The sequence below is a fragment of the Austrofundulus limnaeus genome, unplaced genomic scaffold (assembly GCF_001266775.1).
Source record: "Austrofundulus limnaeus strain Quisiro unplaced genomic scaffold, Austrofundulus_limnaeus-1.0 Scaffold7, whole genome shotgun sequence".
Taxonomy (NCBI): domain Eukaryota; kingdom Metazoa; phylum Chordata; class Actinopteri; order Cyprinodontiformes; family Rivulidae; genus Austrofundulus; species Austrofundulus limnaeus.
Window position 1 is genome coordinate 1,669,079 of NW_013952409.1, and position 20,328 is coordinate 1,689,406.

The 20,328-nt window shown below is 42.2% G+C and overlaps 2 protein-coding genes across 2 annotated transcripts in view; one reads left to right on the forward strand and one right to left on the reverse strand.

Annotated features, from left to right (window-relative positions):
- The window catches only part of LOC106535537 (leucine zipper tumor suppressor 2), a 25,486-nt gene extending 5,197 nt beyond the window's left edge, over nucleotides 1-20,289 (forward strand). The window contains exons 2-7 of the mRNA XM_014032577.1: nucleotides 5,548-5,661; nucleotides 14,948-15,490; nucleotides 16,835-17,428; nucleotides 17,552-17,674; nucleotides 18,262-18,408; nucleotides 18,648-20,289. Coding sequence (XP_013888031.1) covers nucleotides 14,975-15,490; nucleotides 16,835-17,428; nucleotides 17,552-17,674; nucleotides 18,262-18,408; nucleotides 18,648-19,355 — 2,088 coding nt within the window. The 5' untranslated portion in view covers nucleotides 5,548-5,661; nucleotides 14,948-14,974 and the 3' untranslated portion in view covers nucleotides 19,356-20,289. The remainder of the gene's footprint in view (nucleotides 1-5,547; nucleotides 5,662-14,947; nucleotides 15,491-16,834; nucleotides 17,429-17,551; nucleotides 17,675-18,261; nucleotides 18,409-18,647) is intronic.
- LOC106535531 (PDZ domain-containing protein 7) overlaps nucleotides 20,043-20,328 on the reverse strand; it is a gene marked incomplete in the record, with an annotated part of 11,124 nt that continues 10,838 nt past the window's right edge. Inside the window, 1 exon segment of the mRNA XM_014032565.1 lies at nucleotides 20,043-20,294.

Consider the following 20,328-nt stretch of genomic DNA (forward strand, 5'->3'; position numbering starts at 1 on the left):
CGTAATGTTATGCATATAACTACTGTTCCCTGAAGGAAAGGAACGAGGTACAACACATGTTGGCCCCGCTACACAGCTGGGCTCGGTGAACAATATTTCACGGTGACAATATTTATATGTGCAGGCGGAGCCTGACATCTGTCGTCATCACGTCACCTGCCTAAAGGCGTGATTAGAGGTGGCTTCAGCCAGGACACGCAGGGGCGTGGTTCCCATACATGATGTTGTACCTCGTTCCTTTCCTTCAGGGAACAGTAGTTATATGCATAACATTACGTTCTGAAAACCTGGTAAACATTACTTCAAAGCTTTAGCTGCGCTAATTTCCAGTCGTGGTTGAGAAATAATGTCCTCCTTTAAATCATAACTTTTTTTCTGATTTAAGAGCAGAAAACATTTTAGCTGGTTGAGTTTAAATGTTGAGTTATGGGACATAGATGTGGTTTTCTTACAGTTAGTTTGATTTTTAACACCAAACAGTAAATCCTGTCAGGAGGATACTCCACACAGACTGTACACAGTTTGTTACATCATCTGATTCTCGTGGATGATTGTGTGCTAAAAAAAAGGAGAGGGGGGAGTGTTAAAACGAGGCTTTTCCCTCAAGCGGCTGTGATTACGGTGTTAGTCGGTGTGATCATGTTTACAGCTGCTACAGGGAGACCCATATGCACTGATGTACTAAGCAGGCTTGCAGCGTCTCTGACTTCAACCTTCTTTTTTTTTACATTACATTTAGTTTCTCTCTTGTTTCTGTCACTATTACTCATATTACCCCTCCTACAGCTTCTTGTTTCATTATCGAGGTGCAGATGTTTTCATGTACAGAAAGCTCATTCCTTATGTTGGGTAGGGCTGGATGATATGGCTAAAATTTATATATAACTCTGCTTTCTATTGCGATACATGTATATTGAATTATATACACTAATGTCAGATAACACAGTTCTGGAATTTTTTTGTTTCAACTGGTGAGAGGTCATTTCAGCACCTGGACTCTTCCACTCTGAAGCCGTAATCCTGAGCTAGTTTATTTCAGTTTGAAACCATAAATCCTTAAACCACCATGGAGTTTCCCCGTGTTCATTGTTGTTTCTGGAGTTCAGAACTGGGATATTCATCTTCAGAAGTTTGGTTTTGGTTGCCTCCACCGTCTCTCCTCTCTTTTGGTTTCCTCACAGCGGGGGGCAAACGGGGCATCCAACTGGACTTGGGGTARCTAAGTGGGACAAATCATCCCTGCGGTTGCTTGTTTGGATATTTTTATAGAAAAGCATTTCTCCTCCTTGTCGGTGTCAACACATGACGACGCACAACTCTACTTTATRTAACAAACTTAAAGCTATTTAAAAACCTGAAATGTTAAAGGCACAAGCGGTAAGTCCAGTGAAAATGGTGATGAACAGTTAAGTGAAAGTTTTCTGAATGAAGCGACTGACCGTTAGGTGGGCGGCTGAATGACTGAAGGTGAGGAGGTGTGAATCAGAAGCTGCGTCGGTGGTGGGATGCGCAGCGGATGCGTCAGCGTTGCATAAGGGCTTCAGTGGGCGGATCTGAAGTAATGAGCGAAGGGAGCCGTTGGTCTTGTCTGTGTACACTGATGAAACGACGGATGTTTATTGTTTAAACAATGTTCAGTCCGTACGTTGGTGGCTTTTGTTGAATGTCTTGACTATGTTTCATTATGTCCAATAAATACATGAAAACGATTTAGTTCCTGTGCTTGACCATTTAAGAATCAAAAGTACAAAAAGTGGAAGAAAACATCTTTAATTTTTAAGACATTTGGCGTAATTCACATGATTCAACTTATATTGTCACATAACTGACATTTTTTTAATTATGCAAGACCAATATGAAACAGGAAGTGACGACAAAGGGAAACATCTTGGTCTTTGCTCATCAAACTCTGGCTGCATCCTTCGAAGGACCTGATCTACGTGAGCCGGGTCCTTTGTCAACGCCTTCAAATTCGGCGTTTAAAGGACGCAGCCCCTGAATGTGGAAACAGCCAGCATCTCTGATAGTTACGTAAAATAAACTAAAATAACATCAGATTCTTCACTACGTGTTGTTAGCCGTTGTAGTGATGCTCTGTTTTCCTTTTGTCATCACTTCCTGTTGGTGCTCATTCAAATATGTTAACGACTTTCATCAACAACTCTTAGAGTCGCCTAAATTCAAGATGGCTGCCACAGCTACYTGACCTCATCAAACACAAACAGGGCTATAATAACTCATCCTCATCATCAGTCTTAACACTTAATTTACACCATAAAATAATTTTACTTTAAAACTCTGACAAGTAAGGCGACAGCTTTAATACCACAAGGATAGTATTTTGACCAACTTTTTTCTTGAAATAAATTTGCATAAATACACTTCAGAATGCATGTGACCTCATTTTAATCACAGCTCAGAGTCTCTCATTACAAAGAACAGAGGGACAGTTTTCTCACAGAGTTCTGAGATGTTTGAGGTTCGCCTCCAAGGATCCTAAATGAGGATGACTGCAGAAAACACGCAGATTTCGAGCCATTTAAGATGGAATGTAAAATGTAATGCTTTCCATGTGGGCTGTCTTTTTGCTGTCCAAACAAAGCCAGCGCTCCATTTCCTCATTTTTTAAACAAACTAGTGTGAAACCAGAATTGTTCTTATTTTCCCTCAAAGTATTTCTCTGTTGCCTTCTCCTCTCTTGACCTCAAGACAGTCGTGTGTTTTTACGCTTAACACTGCTTCTGTAATCTGTGTGTTCAGGGTGTGATGGTGCCACACTTCTTGTTGGGTTTGACACATGATTAAATGGTAGAATAATAAACCTAAGTGCTGTGGGATGGCAGTGTTTGGACAGGGAAGGTAGCGGGACACCACCCTGTTCCTTAATAGTCCTCTGGCCTTGTCAAGTGTTTACATGTTTTTTTTTTTACATACTTTCCTGTCTGAGGCTGTTACCCTGGAAAGTACAGGGAAGCATTGATCCTCATCCAGTTTTTCACTTTCTTTTCCAAAATGTTCAACTTCATGACACAGAATCACTTTAAACTTATTATAAAATGCACATACTGTTTATTATTAAACAGTACAATAATATAAATCTGATTTTAACTTATGTCTTTACATTTTGGCAGCATAAATTGCCTTTTATTTTGGACTGTTTTTTARATAAAATTTTGGGGAAAGGGCGTCGTGGTAAAGAGAGAGCTGAGTCAGAAAGCGAAGCTCTCGATTTACCGGTCGATCTACMTTCCTACRCTCATCTATGGTCATGAGCTTTGGGTCATGACCGAAAGAACGAGGTCCCGGATACAAGCGGCCGAAATGGGTTTCCTCCGCAGGGTGGCTGGACTCTCCCTTAGAGATAGGGTGAGAAGCTCGGTCATCCGGGAGGGACTCAGAGTAGAGCCGCTGCTCCTCCACGTCGAGAGGAGCCAGTTGAGGTGGCTCGGGCATCTGGTAAGGATGCCTCCTGGACGCCTCCCTGGTGAGGTGTTCCGGGCACGTCCCACRGGGAGGAGGCCCCGAGGAAGACCCAGGACATGCTGGAGGGACTATGTCTCTCGGCTGGCCTGGGAACGCCTTGGGGTTCCCCCGGAGGAGCTGGAAGAAGTGGCTGGGGAGAGAGAGGTCTGGGCCTCCCTTCTGAAGCTGCTGCCCCCGCGACCRGACCCCAGATAGGCGGAAGAAAATGGATGGATGGATGGATGGGCYTTAGCTAAAACATCATTGGACCTTTTGCCTCCAGCTTAAACTCTAATCTGCATCCTAATTCCTCTTGTCTGCCCTCTTTCTATGTCAGAGTCAGATTTTAGTCAGTTCTGTCGTCTTCACGGCCAGATTTCCTACAAGCCGTCAATTTAGGGCTTAATTGATGAAYATGTTCCTGCCACTTTGAAGAAAATGTATTATTTTTGTGACATCTGTAAAGKCGGAGAAGTGGCTTTAAGGTGTAATTTAAAAATATTCTATATGGAAAGAAAATCTTATGTTTTATGACAAATTATAGTTTATAAGTCTTTTTATTCGATAAAGWAAGCCTCTGTTTACAACAGGAGTAAGAAGTTTGAGGGCACCTCAGGATAGTTTTCTGAGACGGGTTAAGTTGTACAAARCTACTTATATCTGCTCTTTCTTCCAAATCCAAAGCTCCGGCAGGTGGAAACAGGGTAGTTAGTTTTTCTTGTACTCTACTAGTGTTTGATTTTTAGGTCAGGCAACGCACTACAGTTAGGATGATCTTCAGAGATGACCGTTTGTTGAATAATGGTAACAAAATACTTGGAAGTTTGCATTTTCTGTGCAAATGTGCTGAATGAGTTTGTTAAAATTTGRTAACTGAATTATTAATATTAACCAAGCAGAGAGGAAGCCAAAAACYGCAAAAGTGTTGCTAAAAGTTTAAGTGAGCAGAACTGTTTAAAGTTTGAATGAGCAAAACTACAGCTTCAAGGTAAAATGAACAGAACAGTAGCTCAAAGCTACAACAAGCAGCCCTGTAGCTTAAAGCTAAAACAAACAGAATGGTAGCTTGAAGCTAAAACAAGCAGAACTTAAACAACTTAAAGCTGAAACGAGCTTAACTGTTGCTTCAAAATAAAATMAGCAGAAATGTTGCTTCAAAATAAAACGAGCAGAACCGTAGCTTAAAGCTCTGACTCAACATTCACACTATAATAATAAATTCTGAACAAAACCCTCTTTCTGTCCCTCATTTCCATAAGGATTATCCTACTTGGAGTGGAGCAGCAGGTGAGGGGTGTGGCCACTTAGGAGAAAAAGCACACCTGTCTCTGTGCTTGGTGAAGTGATTGTCAGCCTTCAACACAAACAGTTTTACTTCGCAGAGCTTAGAGTTTGTTCTGTGATGTGGTCCTGCAGGGGAAAGCTGCTGGAAAACATTTTGGGGTCTCCTCGGCCCTCCATCTGTCTTGTGACATACAGTGTGTGGAGCGGTGGCCACAGATGGAGGAGCTGATGGTGTTAAGTTACAGCAACGCCGTTGGCAGTTGGTTTAGCAAACATCCCTGATCCTGCTGGTAAACAGAATGCACATTAAACATGTTACCATCCCCCTCACCCCTCTCAGCTCTGATTACAGTTCATCTCTAATGRAGAAACACAAAAATACAAATGAGTTTTTATTTACATGGAGATYAACATTTTCTTATGTTATGCACAAATCTTAATAAGTTAATCGCCAGTATTGGGGCTGCAGAACTTGGGGTTTAGGAACTTTTAATTTAAGTTCACAAACCTGAAAATCCGAACATGTAGACTTTACCCAGCGGACAGCGGTTTTCAGAACAGGGTGCTGGTCCTGGGACCGGTCCAGACTCCTGGTGGGATGGAATTTCCCCCTCAGTCCTGCAACCTTCCTCCTTGTGAACTTTTTTATGTTTTTGCTAGTGTGACTCAGTTTTTCCTCTTTCTTGCTAACTTCTATAAACACTGTTGTCACATTTCAGGTTTTCCAGCTTTCTGCAGCAAAGTTTGTCTCTTTGRTTTGGTTCTGCTGATTAATGTTCTTGTTTTTTTGTATCTCCTCAGGCTGAAAGAACAGAAAGGAAAASGAAAAATGAAAGTTTTCACCGGCGCGAATGTCTCCGATGCACCATGCTTTTCTAAAGCCTCCAGAGGCTGAAGACAAGTTGTCGTTCACAGGTAGAACCCTATTCTCACCTTTACATGATTTTTAAAAGTTTGTTTTAGTAATTTACCTTTTGACCCTACATTTTTGCTGGTTTTAGTTGTGTGCTGTTCTGCTGATTTATTTATTTTCATTGTTTTGCTCATTTTAGCTTTTCATCTGCTTTTTGGCTTATTAAGGCTTTTTCTAATTTTAGCAATTTTTCTGCCCACTTTACCTTTTGGGTACAGTTTTTGCTTATTTTAGCTTTTTGCTAATCCTCTGGTAATTTAGTTTTGGCTGCTGRTTTGCTTATTTTTAGCTATTGTTACTTATTGGCCGATTTTACACTTTTTTGCTACTCTTTTCTTAGTTTTCACTTATAGCTACTGTTCTGCTCATTTTTGAATTTTGCTTTGCGTGTTTTACCTTTTTTTTTAACCTACAGCTTTAGGCTATTTCTACAGTTCTTTCACTTTGGCTTTTTATRCCCTTTATGGCTTGTTAAGGCTTTGTGCTACTTATGCTCATTTTATCTTTCAGCTACTGTTTAWTTTGCTTATTTCAGCTTTTTGCTACTGCTCTGCAAAATGTAGATTTTTGCTGTGTTAAATTTAGCTTTTGATGACTTTTTGGCTGATTTTACACTTCTTGCTACTGCTTTGTTAGTTTTAACTTAGAGCTACTGTTCTGCTAATTTATTTTTTCTACTGCTTTTCATGTTTTAGCTACTTTTCAACTGGTTTAGGCCATCTTCCACTGCCTTTATTTTTGCTTTTAGTTACTGCTCTGCTTGTTTTAGCTATTAGCTTCTGTCCTGCTCACTTTAGCTTTTGTTCTGCCTGTTAGCTCTCAGCAGTCCATTGCTGGTTATCAATTCCCCCCAGTAAATGTACATTTTTCAGGTTTTTTAATTTAAGTATCTGAGGTTCAGCTCACGTCAGAGTGTATCCTGTGTGGATGCTAACAGATCCCTGCTGTGTGAGCGTGTGCAGCAGATCTTAATCAAGGATCGGGTCCTGCTGTAAGTCCAGAGCTGCAGGCCCGACCCTAATCTCTTTGACACATTATACAGTAAATCAGAGTTTAGTCGAGTGGCTGCCAACTCACTCCACCAGTGTGGGGATTTATGACTGGACTTACGATGAGTGCTGTTTTCAGTCTGCACAGTCTCTCCTTTCTTTCTTAATTATTTGGGTCTGAAACTGATGAACCGCCCCGTGGCCCGGGCTCATTTTATCTGAGGCGTTCATGGATTGCTTTGTGCCATGGTGGATTATTACTGGAGGTAAGAGGTCCAAAGGGCTGGCTGGTTTTAGCTGCAGCATCCGATGGGAGTGACGTCCCATGCCGAGACAGGGTGGACGCTGACGGATGGCCTAGCTTTCGGCCCCATTCTGGTCCCAGACTGGAGCCGTTGTTATGAAAATATGGGAGGAAGTCGGCTGATGGACCACAGAGAGACGGCAGCTCCTCTTGTGATGGATCACCTGCTCTGCAGCTAGAGGAACTGGAATGGTGGCCTCCGAGGAACCACTCTTCAATTTTCACTGGAAATTTCACATTTACAGTGCTCGTAGAGAAATTGTTTTTTGGGGAATCATAAATTTGATTTGACTAAGTAAAGTAGAGACCACCAGAAATATCTGCCTGARATTACAGCAAACTAAACAGAATGATTTTAGTCTAACTCTGGAATGAAAGACCTTTTCTGCGGAACAAGCTGGAAGCCACAAAGTCGTCATCTTCCTGCACCGCCTCAGCCTGTAAATCACCTCCCTGAAAGGGMGCTGAGTCGTGTTAACCCAGCCCGGTCTTATAAAGAAGTGGTGTTAATGGAGGAGTTCACAGAAGTGATTTGTAGGCTGCGTCTTTATGCCGCCACTGGTGGCCCCAGGCGGTCTGATTGATGGCGTTTGTTGTTCGATGTCGGACTCTGCGGGTAGGTTTTTGTTGCTCTGCCTGCAGCTCGGTGGGGGTTTTACATTTGACACGCTCCGTTCTGTTCCGACTTCCTGTCGAAACGTCATCAGGAGTGACCTTGAACTCGTGCCAGAGCACCAGGTCTCAAGGACAAACTTTGCACCTATAAGTGTGACCCAGTTCTAGAAGCAGAGAGAGGGAGTTGATAAGAGGGACAGATCTGTGTGTGTGTAAATCTGTGGCAGGGCATAGCCTACTTCTTGTACCCTACTTTCCCCCRGTCTTTTTGCTTGAGCTGAGCAGCAGAGCTCTAACATCACTTCTGGTTGTTTTTCTTACATTTGGAGCAGATGATCAGTTACAGGACGAACAGTGTGAACGCTGCCCACCTATCCAGGAGCGTAGACCAGACTGCTGGAGACCACCTGTCAGTTCCTGTGCCAGAGGCGGGGTACGCCCTGGACAGGTTTCCAGTCCATCACAGTGCTGCAGTATCAGACTGATAACTCAAATTATAAAGGAGAAAATCTGTTATTTTCTAAGTTTATCCTGTTTAAAGTGGACAGCTGAACCAGAATGATCCTTCAGAGCTTTCTGTTTGCCACCTCCTGCTTCTTTCTACAACCTAACAAAAGCAGCTGAAGGCTCTGCAGAAGTTTTTTGTTTGTTTTTTTGTTTTTTTCCCTCTTTTGATTAAAGGAAATGGCAGCAGAGTGAAGCAGGGAAAGAGGAGGTGTATCTGGGCTGTGCTCCGAGGAGGAGGAAGGGGAGGGGACTGTGCTTTCATTCACATTGGTGGCATTTGGATTCAGAATGAGCTTTTTTTTTATTGAAGGGAGATTTAGTGAAGTTTAGTGGGGGGAGTTGTGAACGAGGCGTAAGGTTTGATGTGATGGTGGAACTGGTTGGACTCCAAAGCAGCCATGCAGGAAACAAAGTGGGATAAGAAACTCAAAATAAGACTGAAAAGTTATTTTATTATTTAGTCAGTAAAGGAGACGTGATGTTCGATTCGTTCTTTGACTCATGCTGACGTGAATTATTCTAATATATATATATTAAACAAGACAAACTCATAGAAAGAGACCATTTTGGTAATTAGTTAATTGATTACTTTATAATTAGCATTTAAAGTTTAATTTTAACTCCTAAACCATGTTTTTTTTCTTGTTTTACATACAAGCCAGTAGATTACACAGTAGTAGATTCATCATCTCTTTAAAAATAACAGCCACTGACTGAACGAAAAACTGTTCTTTGACAGGTAGTTCTCATTAAAACATAAAGATAAATCCTAACCTACTTGTTTGGTCATTTATCCAAGTGTGCCTGTGTGTTTTTCTGTTTCCTGTCAGAGCTGTGTAATCATTGACAGAGTTCAGTTCATCATTTAAACAAACCCTTAGGCGCTCAGGAGGGGAATGCCCAAGTAAAGTTACTTTGTATACTTCAGTTGGTGAAGCGGCTATTTTATCTAAAAATATACACACAAATGTGATCACATCAAACTGAGTATTAAGTCAAATTTGGTAAAAATGATGTGTACATTTTCAGATTCCCGCATTTTAAGCTACATTTTGATCCCTGGATTATCCTGATATCATGATTGGTTCCTGAGATATGCCTTGATTTGTCTTCCTGATTAGGAAATTAATATTTGGTCTGAATCCTGTTTTTAGGTTACTCCTGAGGATTTGTTTATTTATTTATTTGTCATTTTAAAGAGGAAACCTCAAACAATTTTTGGATATTGAGATTTCCCAGCAGGAAAGAAAAGAAGCTTTACTAGCTCTTAGGGAAAATGACTACAATTTAAGGCTTTTCTGATTTTTTTGTAGTTATTGCTCAAAGTGCTTCAAAAATTCTTTAGTTTATGCAAAAGATCCATTAATAAAGGTATTTATTATGTTTTGACAAAATGCAATTGTTGTAAATGTTTTAACTAATGGACTATAGCTGCCTATTTCTTCACAAACCACAGTGGGACTTAATCCTCGGTTCGATGTGATGGGTTAGTGTTGGTAACCTTACAGCTCAGCAAACAGACATGTTAACATGGGAATGACATATTTATTGGTATCACAGGTGCCTTCAAGATTTTCGTCYAACTGTTTAAAGAAAACTTATCACCAAGAAGCTTCATGTTCCAGAGGTGACCATTTTAATAAAAGACGTAAGGTTCATCGGACTGTAGCCATCCTCCAAGGATGTGGATGCAGGAAAAAAAATGCAACTCCGGGTTGATCAGATGGWTGGAGCCACCTCAAACCATTTAAGCTGTCACGTTCTGATGGCATTTTGAATCATAATGAGTTCCATGGCAGGAGCTTCACGAAGGAAGCACACAAAAAAAAATTAACAGGGATTTACTCAAACTCATGTTGAGAAGCTCCAAAGTTGTTTTGGAGCTTCTCAAACTCTAGCTTTCTGGCTTCAGTCACAACGTTTTTTTTTTTATTATCGTGGAACAAATATCTGCTGCTGTAGATTCCTGAAAGAGATTTTAAAAAATGGTCACTAAAAAAGCTTTGAGTTCTGAATTCTTCACATTTTTTAAACCTTGTCAGCAGGTAATTAGCAGAGGCAGAAGGGTTGTTTACATTTACCTCGGTGGCTTTAGTTTTCGTCAGGTCTGTGAGGTGTGTGGCTGGAGAAAGGTAGGTTAACTTCTGAACCAAAATAGCTTTGTCACACTTTTCAAATGTGTTCCAGTTTCCAAAGAGAGGGTCAAGAATAAGGAGGTGCTGGTGAGGGGGTGGCACAGTGGGATTCAGAAGTTTTTACACAGAGTGTGGAGGAGGGGATTTGTTTGGTCCCTCATGCAGACGCTCCCTGCAGAAAACTGAGCCGTTCTTTGAGTCAGAGGACGTTCTGCTCCAAGGTGAAGCCTCACATGAGAGCTGACATTTATTTTTTCATGCTTCCAGTACATTACTTGATATGAGGAGTATTTTTGAACCGTGTTTTTACTTGATTCTGTGTTGTTTTCTGGGGACAAAAGCCAGACAATACTCTGATTTACTGAGCTGGCTCCGGTTCAGGAGTGGATGTTGAACATCTGAGTTCAGTCAGCTTCTCTCTGTCAAGGATCTTGTTACTCCTCCTCACGTTGTTCTGGTTAGTCGGGGAAGCACGCTCGTTCAGATGAAGGCTTGTAAAGGATAAGATATCAGGAAAAAAACAGCTGTTTGGTCTTTGGTTTTAAGCTGAACCAAACATTCCTCCAGCTGGAGGAGTCACAGACCAACTGAAGGACATTAAAACCCTCAGTCTTTCCCAAGCCAAAACAGTCTGAATCAGCTGATTCTGCAGACTTTATGGTTGATATATTGTGTGTTTCYTTGATAATGTGATGTGTATCGTAATTTTTTTAGTCGAGTATGAGTTGGCTGACTTTTTATTYACATTTATCTGCACATTATGTCAGCTCACCGCTCTGCATCGATTTGTAACATCCGTCCATTAATGTGTTGTCAGTTATCGTCCATTTATTTTCCATTAGTCAGAACATGACAGACTGTCAGAGCTATAAAGTAATTGAAGTCTTTAAGATGCTAAGGGGGGACCCTGGACTCCCTGTTGACCCTCTGACCCCCCTCTTCTCACTTTTAAGATTTGAGGCCCTRGTTACCATGACAAGAAAAGGGAAACCAGCACGAACCTGACAGAGGCTCGAAACAACAGTTTGAGCCTCTTGTTCTTTGCTCATAATTGTCCCTGCATAGTTTCCTTGTGGATTAGAGKTTATTCACTTATTGTGCTCAATTTATCCAAATATTTTTTGTGGTCTCATCTAAACGGCATTACCGTGTGATGGTTTTCACAATCAGAAAATCAATTAAATTTCCAGGAGATTGTTGACGTGTAAACAAGGTTTAAATAGATGTCAGCTAAGTTTAAAGGATGKTGATTACCAGCCTTAAGGCCCTGTCCCACTACAACGTTTTAGACGACTTGTAAAAAAATTTGGTCAGACTTTGAAGATTTCTACACTGAAGTTGGAATTTCAAACATCAACTGAAGCATCTTTTTGGATGTATACATGCTACAATYKTAACGATTAGATCAAATATATAATCTGTACGAGTAATTTATTCATACAAATCTTCATAAGTTGGCATAAACCTTCAGAGGCTGACWGTAAACTTAACAGGTTGGTAAATTACTCTGTTTACTCGGCTTCTAGAAAATGTTCCTGACCAGCATTCCATTAACCAGAGTAGATTTTATTTAAACTTTTAGAAACTTTTCAAAAATAGTTTAGATCAGGGCTYTTCAACTAAATTGCTCCGGGGGCCACAGTTCAGTCCAACAGCTGAAAGGCCGAACATCCAGCAATTAAAGTTACTATGTAAATAAACTAAGTATTACAAAGACCTGTTACCTTTTGAAATATTTTATTTTGCGGCATTTAATCATGAATACAACATACAGAACCCTATAAAAGTAGTGATAATTAAACAATATCAAAAACAAAAAGAACATATTAAGCCTCCTGTTTAACATAAATATTATTTTGGCATCTCTGTCCTGCCAAATTTTTAAACTAATTTTATTTTCACTTTCATAGTTTTGTCTTCAACTGCTTGTAAATTTTAACTGTCTTGAGTGTTCAGAGAAATGTTTTTACCAGCTTCTAGCCCAGTTGCTGACATTTCTGTAAATACCCTACATGTCTAACTAGAAGAACTTAAAGTAATTAAAGTAGAAAACCGTGGGTTTGTGCTTAGGAGATGAGTGAACGAATTGGTAGGCCGAACTTTGGTCACTAGCGGGCCAGATGTAGCTTACGYGCCACCAGTTGAATAGCCCTGGTTTAGACGTTTAAACATTTAGAGAGTACACCTAATTCAAGATGGCCGCTACAGCTAATTGACAGTCACTTGCTCATGCATGGCTACAACTCAGTCAGCTTTATAGATATTGAGCTTAAGTAACTGAAAGTCCTTAACAACACAAACTCTGAGCGCTAACATCATTTATAAGTTTGACCAGAACAGCCACAACGCTGAAACCCATTTCTTCTCTCGCCATGATGAGTCCTTATTTACATCAAGTTGGGAGGGTCAGGAAATGCTGCAACAAGAATAAACGTTTATTTATGCATTGCTAAACCTGAAACTAGTCACACCCGTGTGTCGGATATCCTGATATTCTGACTCACTGTGTTGATGTTTTTAGAGCGTAACAAGCTGAGCTGTTGTTTTATGTTTACCATGACCTCATTTTAACACGTCCTGCTGCCCATTGTTCTCTTCACAGAAGAATTCAGCCTCCAGGAGACAAACCCTTGATATCAGTTTCTGGTATTGTAATGTCAAGTGTTTACCGCTGGTCCTGTCAGAGTGGAGGTAGGGCTGGGCGATATGATCAAAATTTTATATCACGGTATTTTCAACATTTTCACCAGTTTCACGGTATTTGACGGTATTTTTCTTTTTATCACAGCTCAGCTGATAATAAAATGTACAAACCCTGCTCATACATGTCAACTTGTACAGATTGTAATTTATAAGGATTTTACGTCATTTTGCAGGTATACGGGCGTATTGAGCAATCTCACAGATTTTTTTCAAGTCTCACGGGTTTTTTCAAAACCTGATTTTCAAATTCATCTAACATGTCAGAGCCTGTAGGATGGTAAAATAAACAAACATCATAAGACAGCCATCTTTTAACCTGTTCTGCCGCTAGAAATAAGTTTTGAACTTTTTCCGCTCTCCTCTCGTCTTGCTGCTCAGTGGGCGCTTTCATGTCCACAGCACCCCCCCCCCCGCGAGTTGTACGAATTTTTGAGGCTTTTTATACAGGTAAACGTCCGAAGAGGTTGACATGTATGCCTGCTTATTGACTTTTTTCTTTTACTGTACCTCTGTCTGTGTCGCTGTTTCCCTCCTCCGTGTCTGTTCTTCTCTGACTGGTGGTTGGAGACAGTAGTCATGCATTTTTGGTCCAGTCYTGAAGGAGGAGGGTTAAGAAAAGATTATGATCGGGTTTATTGTTTTATGTTATTTATTAAAACTTATCAGCACGACTCACCTTGCACACCAGTCAATTCCAACTCCACTACGAACTACTTCCCACAGGCTTTTCACAATAGAAGCACGTTAAGTTTCCATCAGCATAACGTCTCCATATTTACTAACCGTGTTAAATCTAACTGTGCACGTCACTGAAGAGGTGTTTACTACATTCAGCGACGGAGAAAACGGGATGTGTTTTTAAGCGTCAGTCAATATAAGCAGCGGAATCACCACCCGCGGCTGCAACTAGCTGCTCCAAACATTAGCATGCTAACGCATATAGCGGTGCAGCAAGGAAAAATGTCCCCCGGGAAACAACAGTTCACTGGCGGCCGCGACAAAACGTTCCGCTATTTAAACCGGAATGTCCGGTATWCAAAAAATTCATATCATAACAAAAATAAAAACCGGTATTCGGTACAAAACGGTATACCGCCCAGCACTAAGTGGAGGTGTGTGTGTGTGTGTGTGTGTGTGTGTGTGTGTGTGTGTGTTACTTTTCCTCCATATTACTACTTCATGCATACATAGTTACTCAGGAATTTTGACTTCAAAGTACCTCAGCAGGTTGAACCTGTCTCTTCATCTCTGTGTTGTCCCTTTGAGGCATTATCCACAGCTGTGAGCTTTCAGTTGCTTTTGAGGCCGATCTAGATGTATGGAGACAACAGCCTTTGTTACCGTTGTGGAAAATGCCAACATGTTGTTAAAAGTTTAACACCTCGAATCTAGAGACCTCTTTCTTGCCTCGAGAGCCCTGTGGCTGAAGTCCTATTTGTGCTGCTTGGCTGGATTTAGTGAATGTCCCGTCCTGGTTCTGTGTGGGCTGCTTGGGGTCTTGTGGGATTTCTTTTTTTTTTTTTGTATGATTCAGTCTACTGCAACTTCATTTGTTTAGCCTCTGTGATAAACYTTCCTTTCAAGCATATATATGAAAGATTTGTTTGTACTCGTCAAGAAAAATATGCCATTTGACTCGTTTATTTCCAAGATAAGATTAGGAAATGTGAAGAAAACAGGCATTTGTGTCAGCCGTTCAAATGCTAACAGCAAAACGCTAAAGGTTTGTAACTTTAGAGGCAGTCTGTTAGCAAAGTCTGATCCCAGATTTGCCAACACCAGGGCTGGATCTAATGCACGATCATTTGGCGCTCAGAGTTGTTTTGGGTTTGACTCTTAGGTACCACATTGAATTTTAGCTTAATATTTGTAACATTGACTATGTTAAACCCAATTTTGTGTTTGATAAGCTATGGCAGCCATTTTGAATGGGGTTGACTAAAATTAAAATTCTTCCCATTATAACTCTTGAAATTTAATTATCGATGGTCTTTTTGATAATTTGTGCAAATCTCATCCTGTTTTTTTCTCTCAGTGCGAGTGACCCCTGCAAGCTGCCACCATGGCCCTGGTTCAGGCTCTGCCCATGTCCGCTGAGCCCCACACCCCCAGCCACAGTGGTGGAGCTCGCAGACGACACCCCTCTGGCCCTTCACACCCCGTCAACCCTCCAACCCTGACCTTGGACCCGATGGGTTCCGTTGGCAGCCTCGTCGCCACTCGCCCCGGCCCCTACCTGGATCACCGCTCCGGCGTCGAACTGGGGACCAGAGTCCGACAGCCCGGGCCTGGAACTTCTTGCCTGGGCACCGAGTCACCCCAGGACCTACTGCTGCAGAATGTCCCACCGTTGAAGAAACAGAGCTCCTTTGGGTCCAACAGAGGCCTGGAGAAGGACAGCGGGAACGGGAGCTATACTTATATAAATGAGGACTACGTTGGTGACTGGAATGATAATCACTTTATTCCCGTCAGCCCGGAAAGTGATGTGGATGATGCTAAAGAAGGATTAGGGTTAAATGGGAATTTGGGGGGACCTCCTCCAAGATTGATCCCAGTGTCAGGAAAACTTGAAAAGGTGAGTCTTCATGGATTATACCAATGGTAACATAAAGAAGTACATTCTGACTGAAAGGTTTCTGGTAATTGTATTGGATGATGGACTGAACAGTTTGTGTTGATTGTAATTTGGCATCTGACGGTTTTCATGTTTTAGATCAGTGGTTCCCAACCCTGGTCCTCAAGTACCCCTATCCAGCATGTTTTACTTGTTTCCCTACTATTCAGCAGGTCTTCAGAAGATTTTTAATCACTCATTCATTCAAACCAGGTGTGTCAAATCAGGGAAACATCTAAACAAGCAGGAAAGGAGTCCTTGAGGACTAGGGTTGAGAATCACCACTTTAATACATGTTATCTGATTTATTATTTACAAATAAATGGCAAAGAATCAATGGCTTCTAGAGGCAATTCTAAAAAACATAAAACTGAGTCAATATTGTATTTTGAAAATGTCTCATCAAGCTCAGAGAAGCTCTTGAGGTGTTGGTCAACATTTAAAGCAGTGATTTTTAGATGTTTCCCTGATGTGACACACCTGTTTGAATGAATGCGTGATTAACAATCTTCTGAAGACCTGCTGAATAGGGATCCTTGAGGACCAGGGTTGGGAAGCACTGTTTTAGATCACGTGTCAAACTCGAGACCCACAGGTGACTTCCGTCTGGCCTGCCAATGAAAAAAAAGTGCAATGCAAGAAAATAAAGAACTTTAAAGAGGCCCAGAGCTCTTGGCTTTGGGTAATTGTGGCCCCCTGAGCAATTTAGTTGAATATCCCTGTATTAATGTCTCAAAAAAGGCTGCTTTAAAGCCAGTATTGATTATAAACTACATCTCCCATAATGCAGGTTGATCATTTTACCCACAAAATGACAGCATCCTACCACTAGGTGGAGATGCACAGAGTTCAAAAGTAGCCAGCAAAGTCTAATCTATATTTTGCTGATTTTTTTAATTGGCTACTTTTACTGCAGCCCAGTTGTACTGGGAAGAGGGAATTTCCCACTTATAAGCCATAAATTCAAACTGGAACGCCTCTTCAGTGACAGCAGCTACTTAACAGTGAGGAAAACTTAATTTTAATAGTATTTCTGTGTTATTTATTTCACATTTTAGTCACTACTTTTCTGTGTTTATAAAATGCTATTTATATACACAAAATACCACGTAGAGCTCAGTTAGCGTTAGTGGTGCTCAATGTGAAAATGAGTTTGACACTCCTGATCTAGATGATGCTTTGGACCTTAGAAGGGGACAAAATAAAAACCTGATAAGTGATGGTGCATCAGTAAATTTGGAAATTGTTACACTAAATGAAGCAATGTTTTATCTTTTTTTATTTCTTCTTGTATTCCTGAACTAGAACATGGAGAAAACGGTCCTGCGGCCCACTGCCTTCAAACCCGTTATCCCCAAGAGCCGCTCCTCCATGCAGTATCTCTCCCCTCGCCACTGTGCCAACGCATCAGAAAACCAAAACAACCTGAACCTGCTCAGCCCCGCCCACAGAGAGGCGTCGCCGTCCTGCTCTGAGAAACGCAGCTCCTACGGTGGAGGGCGTAACATCAGCAACGGTAGCAGCCAGTCCTGCTCGCTGTCCGACTCGGGCCGCAACTCCCTCTCCAGCCTGCCGCCTTGCAACAGTGCCGGCTACGGTCTGCCGTCGGACGCCCCCGTGGGTCACCTGGGGCCCATGAAGGGCGTCCCGCCCGTCGGCGCACATGGACAGACTAACTCGGACAGCGGGCGCTCGTCCTCCAGCAAGAGCACGGGATCTGGGTCAATAAGTGGCCGGGGACAGCCTCTCTCCGACAGCGGGTCTGGTGGGAGGTCTCCTGGTCCCATGGAGGGTTATGAAGTGGTGGTGAGAGACCTGGAGGACAAACTGAGGGAGAGAGAGCTGGAGCTGCAGCAGCTCAGAGACAACCTGGATGAGAATGAAGCTGCAATTTGTCAGGTTTGTAGAAGTCCAAACTCCGGTCCTTAGTTTTGTTTTCCAAGTTTAAAGAATATCCACTGCCCCACTTTGTTGTATTTTATTATCATTTTTTAAACTGTGCTTCTCTTTGATGTCTCGCAGGTTTATGAAGAGAAGCAGAAGCGTTTTGAGTTGGAGCTGGAGGAGCTGAGGCAGAGCTGTGCGACGAGGATGCAGGCAGCTTCTCAGAAGGCCCAGCGTGCTCAGCAGGTGCTTCAGCTGCAGGTCAGAACTTCTGACACAAACCAGTCTGAGAGCAATTAAAGGGGCAATATCATGTAAAATAAACTTTTCTGAGTTTTATATCATGTTATAATGTTATCCTCTCATCAAAAACATGACCAGAGTCTTGCTTTGACTCATTCATGCATGATTGAGAAATCCTGAGGCAGCAGGCAGGGGAGCAAAAACGACTGGTTGGGATCAGCTCGTCCTCTGGACTGTGTCTCTGAACAGAGCTTCCTCATCACAGAGCACACGCCCACCCAGCCCCGTGCTGAAATGGGCGGGACAGAAGCGGAAGAAAGTTCTTAAAGAGACTGAGACCAATTTCAAGGCGTTTAGAAAAAGATATGATGAGAAGTCAAGTTTATTTTGTATTTAAACATAAACAGCATTTTAATAACAACTGAATGTGACATAGTTACTTTATTATGGTATAGAATTTAAATATATGCCTGAGAAACACATAATATTGCCCCTTTTAAGAAAGAGATCCATTTCAATCAAAAATAAACTGGCAAAGTTAATCTTCTGAGAAAGATGAAATTTTAAAAGAGCAGACTGTTAATTGTGTTATTATGTGATTTCAGGTTTACCAGCTCCAGCAGGAGAAGAAGAAGCTGCAGGAGGATTTTGCTCAGCTTCTGAAGGAGAGGGAGCAGCTGGAGGAGCGCTGCACCTCCTACGAACACGAGAAGATCCAGTTGGGGCCTCGACTGGAGGAGACTAAATGGGAGGTGAGCAGAGGATTCTTCTTTAGTCTTTTGGGCATTTTGTTTCTTAGAAATGGGATGTAGAAAAGTAGAATTTGGGCCCACATCTCTGTTCAAAAGGCAGTATAATTACTGTCGTTTGGGTTTTTATATCCATGTCTTTCTGACAGTGATGATTCTATTTATCCACAGTTTTTTATTCTTGATGGGTCTTTTCACTAAAGACTGTACTGAACTTGTGTTCTGACTRATTCTCTTCTCAGGTTTGTCAGAAGTCGGGTGAAATCTCTCTGCTGAAGCAGCAGATGAAGGAGGTGCAGAGCGAGTTAGCTCAGCGCGTAGGAGAGATCGTCTCCCTGCGGGGTCAGCTCAGGGACACCCGCGGCGAGCTGACCAACACCCAGGTCCTGCTGCAGGAGGCCCACGGCACGAACCGAACTCGCACCATGGAGCTGGAGGTGTGTGAGAACGAGCTCCAGCGCCGGAAGAGCGAAGCAGAACTGCTCAGAGAGAAGGTGGGGCGCCTCGAGGGCGAGCTGGCCACTCTCCGAGACACCGTAGCCAATCAGGGGGCTGGAAACAGACAGTGCCAGGTGTTCCAGCAAGCCGAGGAGCACCTGCTCGCCTACGAGAGCGACGAGGCCAAGGRCCAGCGGCAGAGCAGCGCAGACGCCCTGCAGAACATGCAGGTGCAGATGGACAGGTTGAACTCCGAGCTCGTCTTCGAGCGCAAGAGGGTCGAACAGCAGGAGGGGAGTTTCCAAGAAGAGCGCAAGATCTGGCAGGAGGAGAAGGACAAAGTCATCCGCTACCAGAAGCAGCTGCAGGAGAACTACGTGCAGATGTACCGCAAGAACCGAGAGCTGGAGCAGCTCCTGCAGGAGCTCAGTTTGGAACTGGAGAGCAGAGAGGACGATGAGGGCAGCGGCAACGAGATCAACTTTGATGAAATCGCCGCGACAGAAATTTAATTCTCAGTTTGTATTTGCACTACAGTCTGCTAAATGAAAAAAAAAGTCTTGACTTAATAAGCTAATGTGTTTAAACGTTGCATCAATCACGCTTTAACTGTGACTACAGTCGCGCCTAAAAGCCATGTCACCTTTAAATGCCATCAGTTTTCTGCTCTTTTAATTAACGTTTGTGTTTGCACTGACGAGACATCAGAGTCGCTGTGGTTTTTCACACTTTCAGACGTTGGTTTGAGTAACTTCAACCTTTCACCATCGTCCAGTGATGGTRATGACTCCACCGTCCCTGCTGGCTTCACAGCGCTACACTCCCACATCCTCACTGCTACGKTGCGTTTGGACAGAGCTGCTGTCAGCTTACAGTGAACGTGTCAGCGCCACGTTCACGGTGTCCTCCTGAGAGGAAGCACATCAGAGTTGGGCGTCTGTGTCTGTGCTCAGGGTGACGTGGACAGAACTGCGTTAATGCTCTCACAACTCTCGTAGACAGCATCATGAACAAACCGTAAAGTTCTCTCACTGCACCCCGTTGGGTCCAAAGCTCTTTGCACTGAAAGACAGTGACGTCACACTGTTCGTTGTCACTGTTCGGTACATAAACTCTTGTTTTAGATCCCCATAGGACAGATAATGACATGTTTAAATCAAACTTTCTGTAAATAATCAGTTTATTCGTCACTCGTTWTCTTCTGAAGGTTTTGTCTTAAAAAAAAGTCAAATACACACAAAAACATAACCACTGTGAATAGACCAAAGCAATGTCCAACGTGTTTTCTCTCCCTATAAATATAAAACCTGTATATTGAAGTTTGTTTTGGTTCCTCAGATAAAATTTTATAACCTGCATTATTTGTATGAAGACATTAAATGTATATTTTCATGCTGTACATTTCTTGAGCCCACTGTGGTTTTAATTAAAAGACAGTTTAACTTCTGTTTCTGTTTTTTTTTTATATTATTTTTAGGTTTTAAC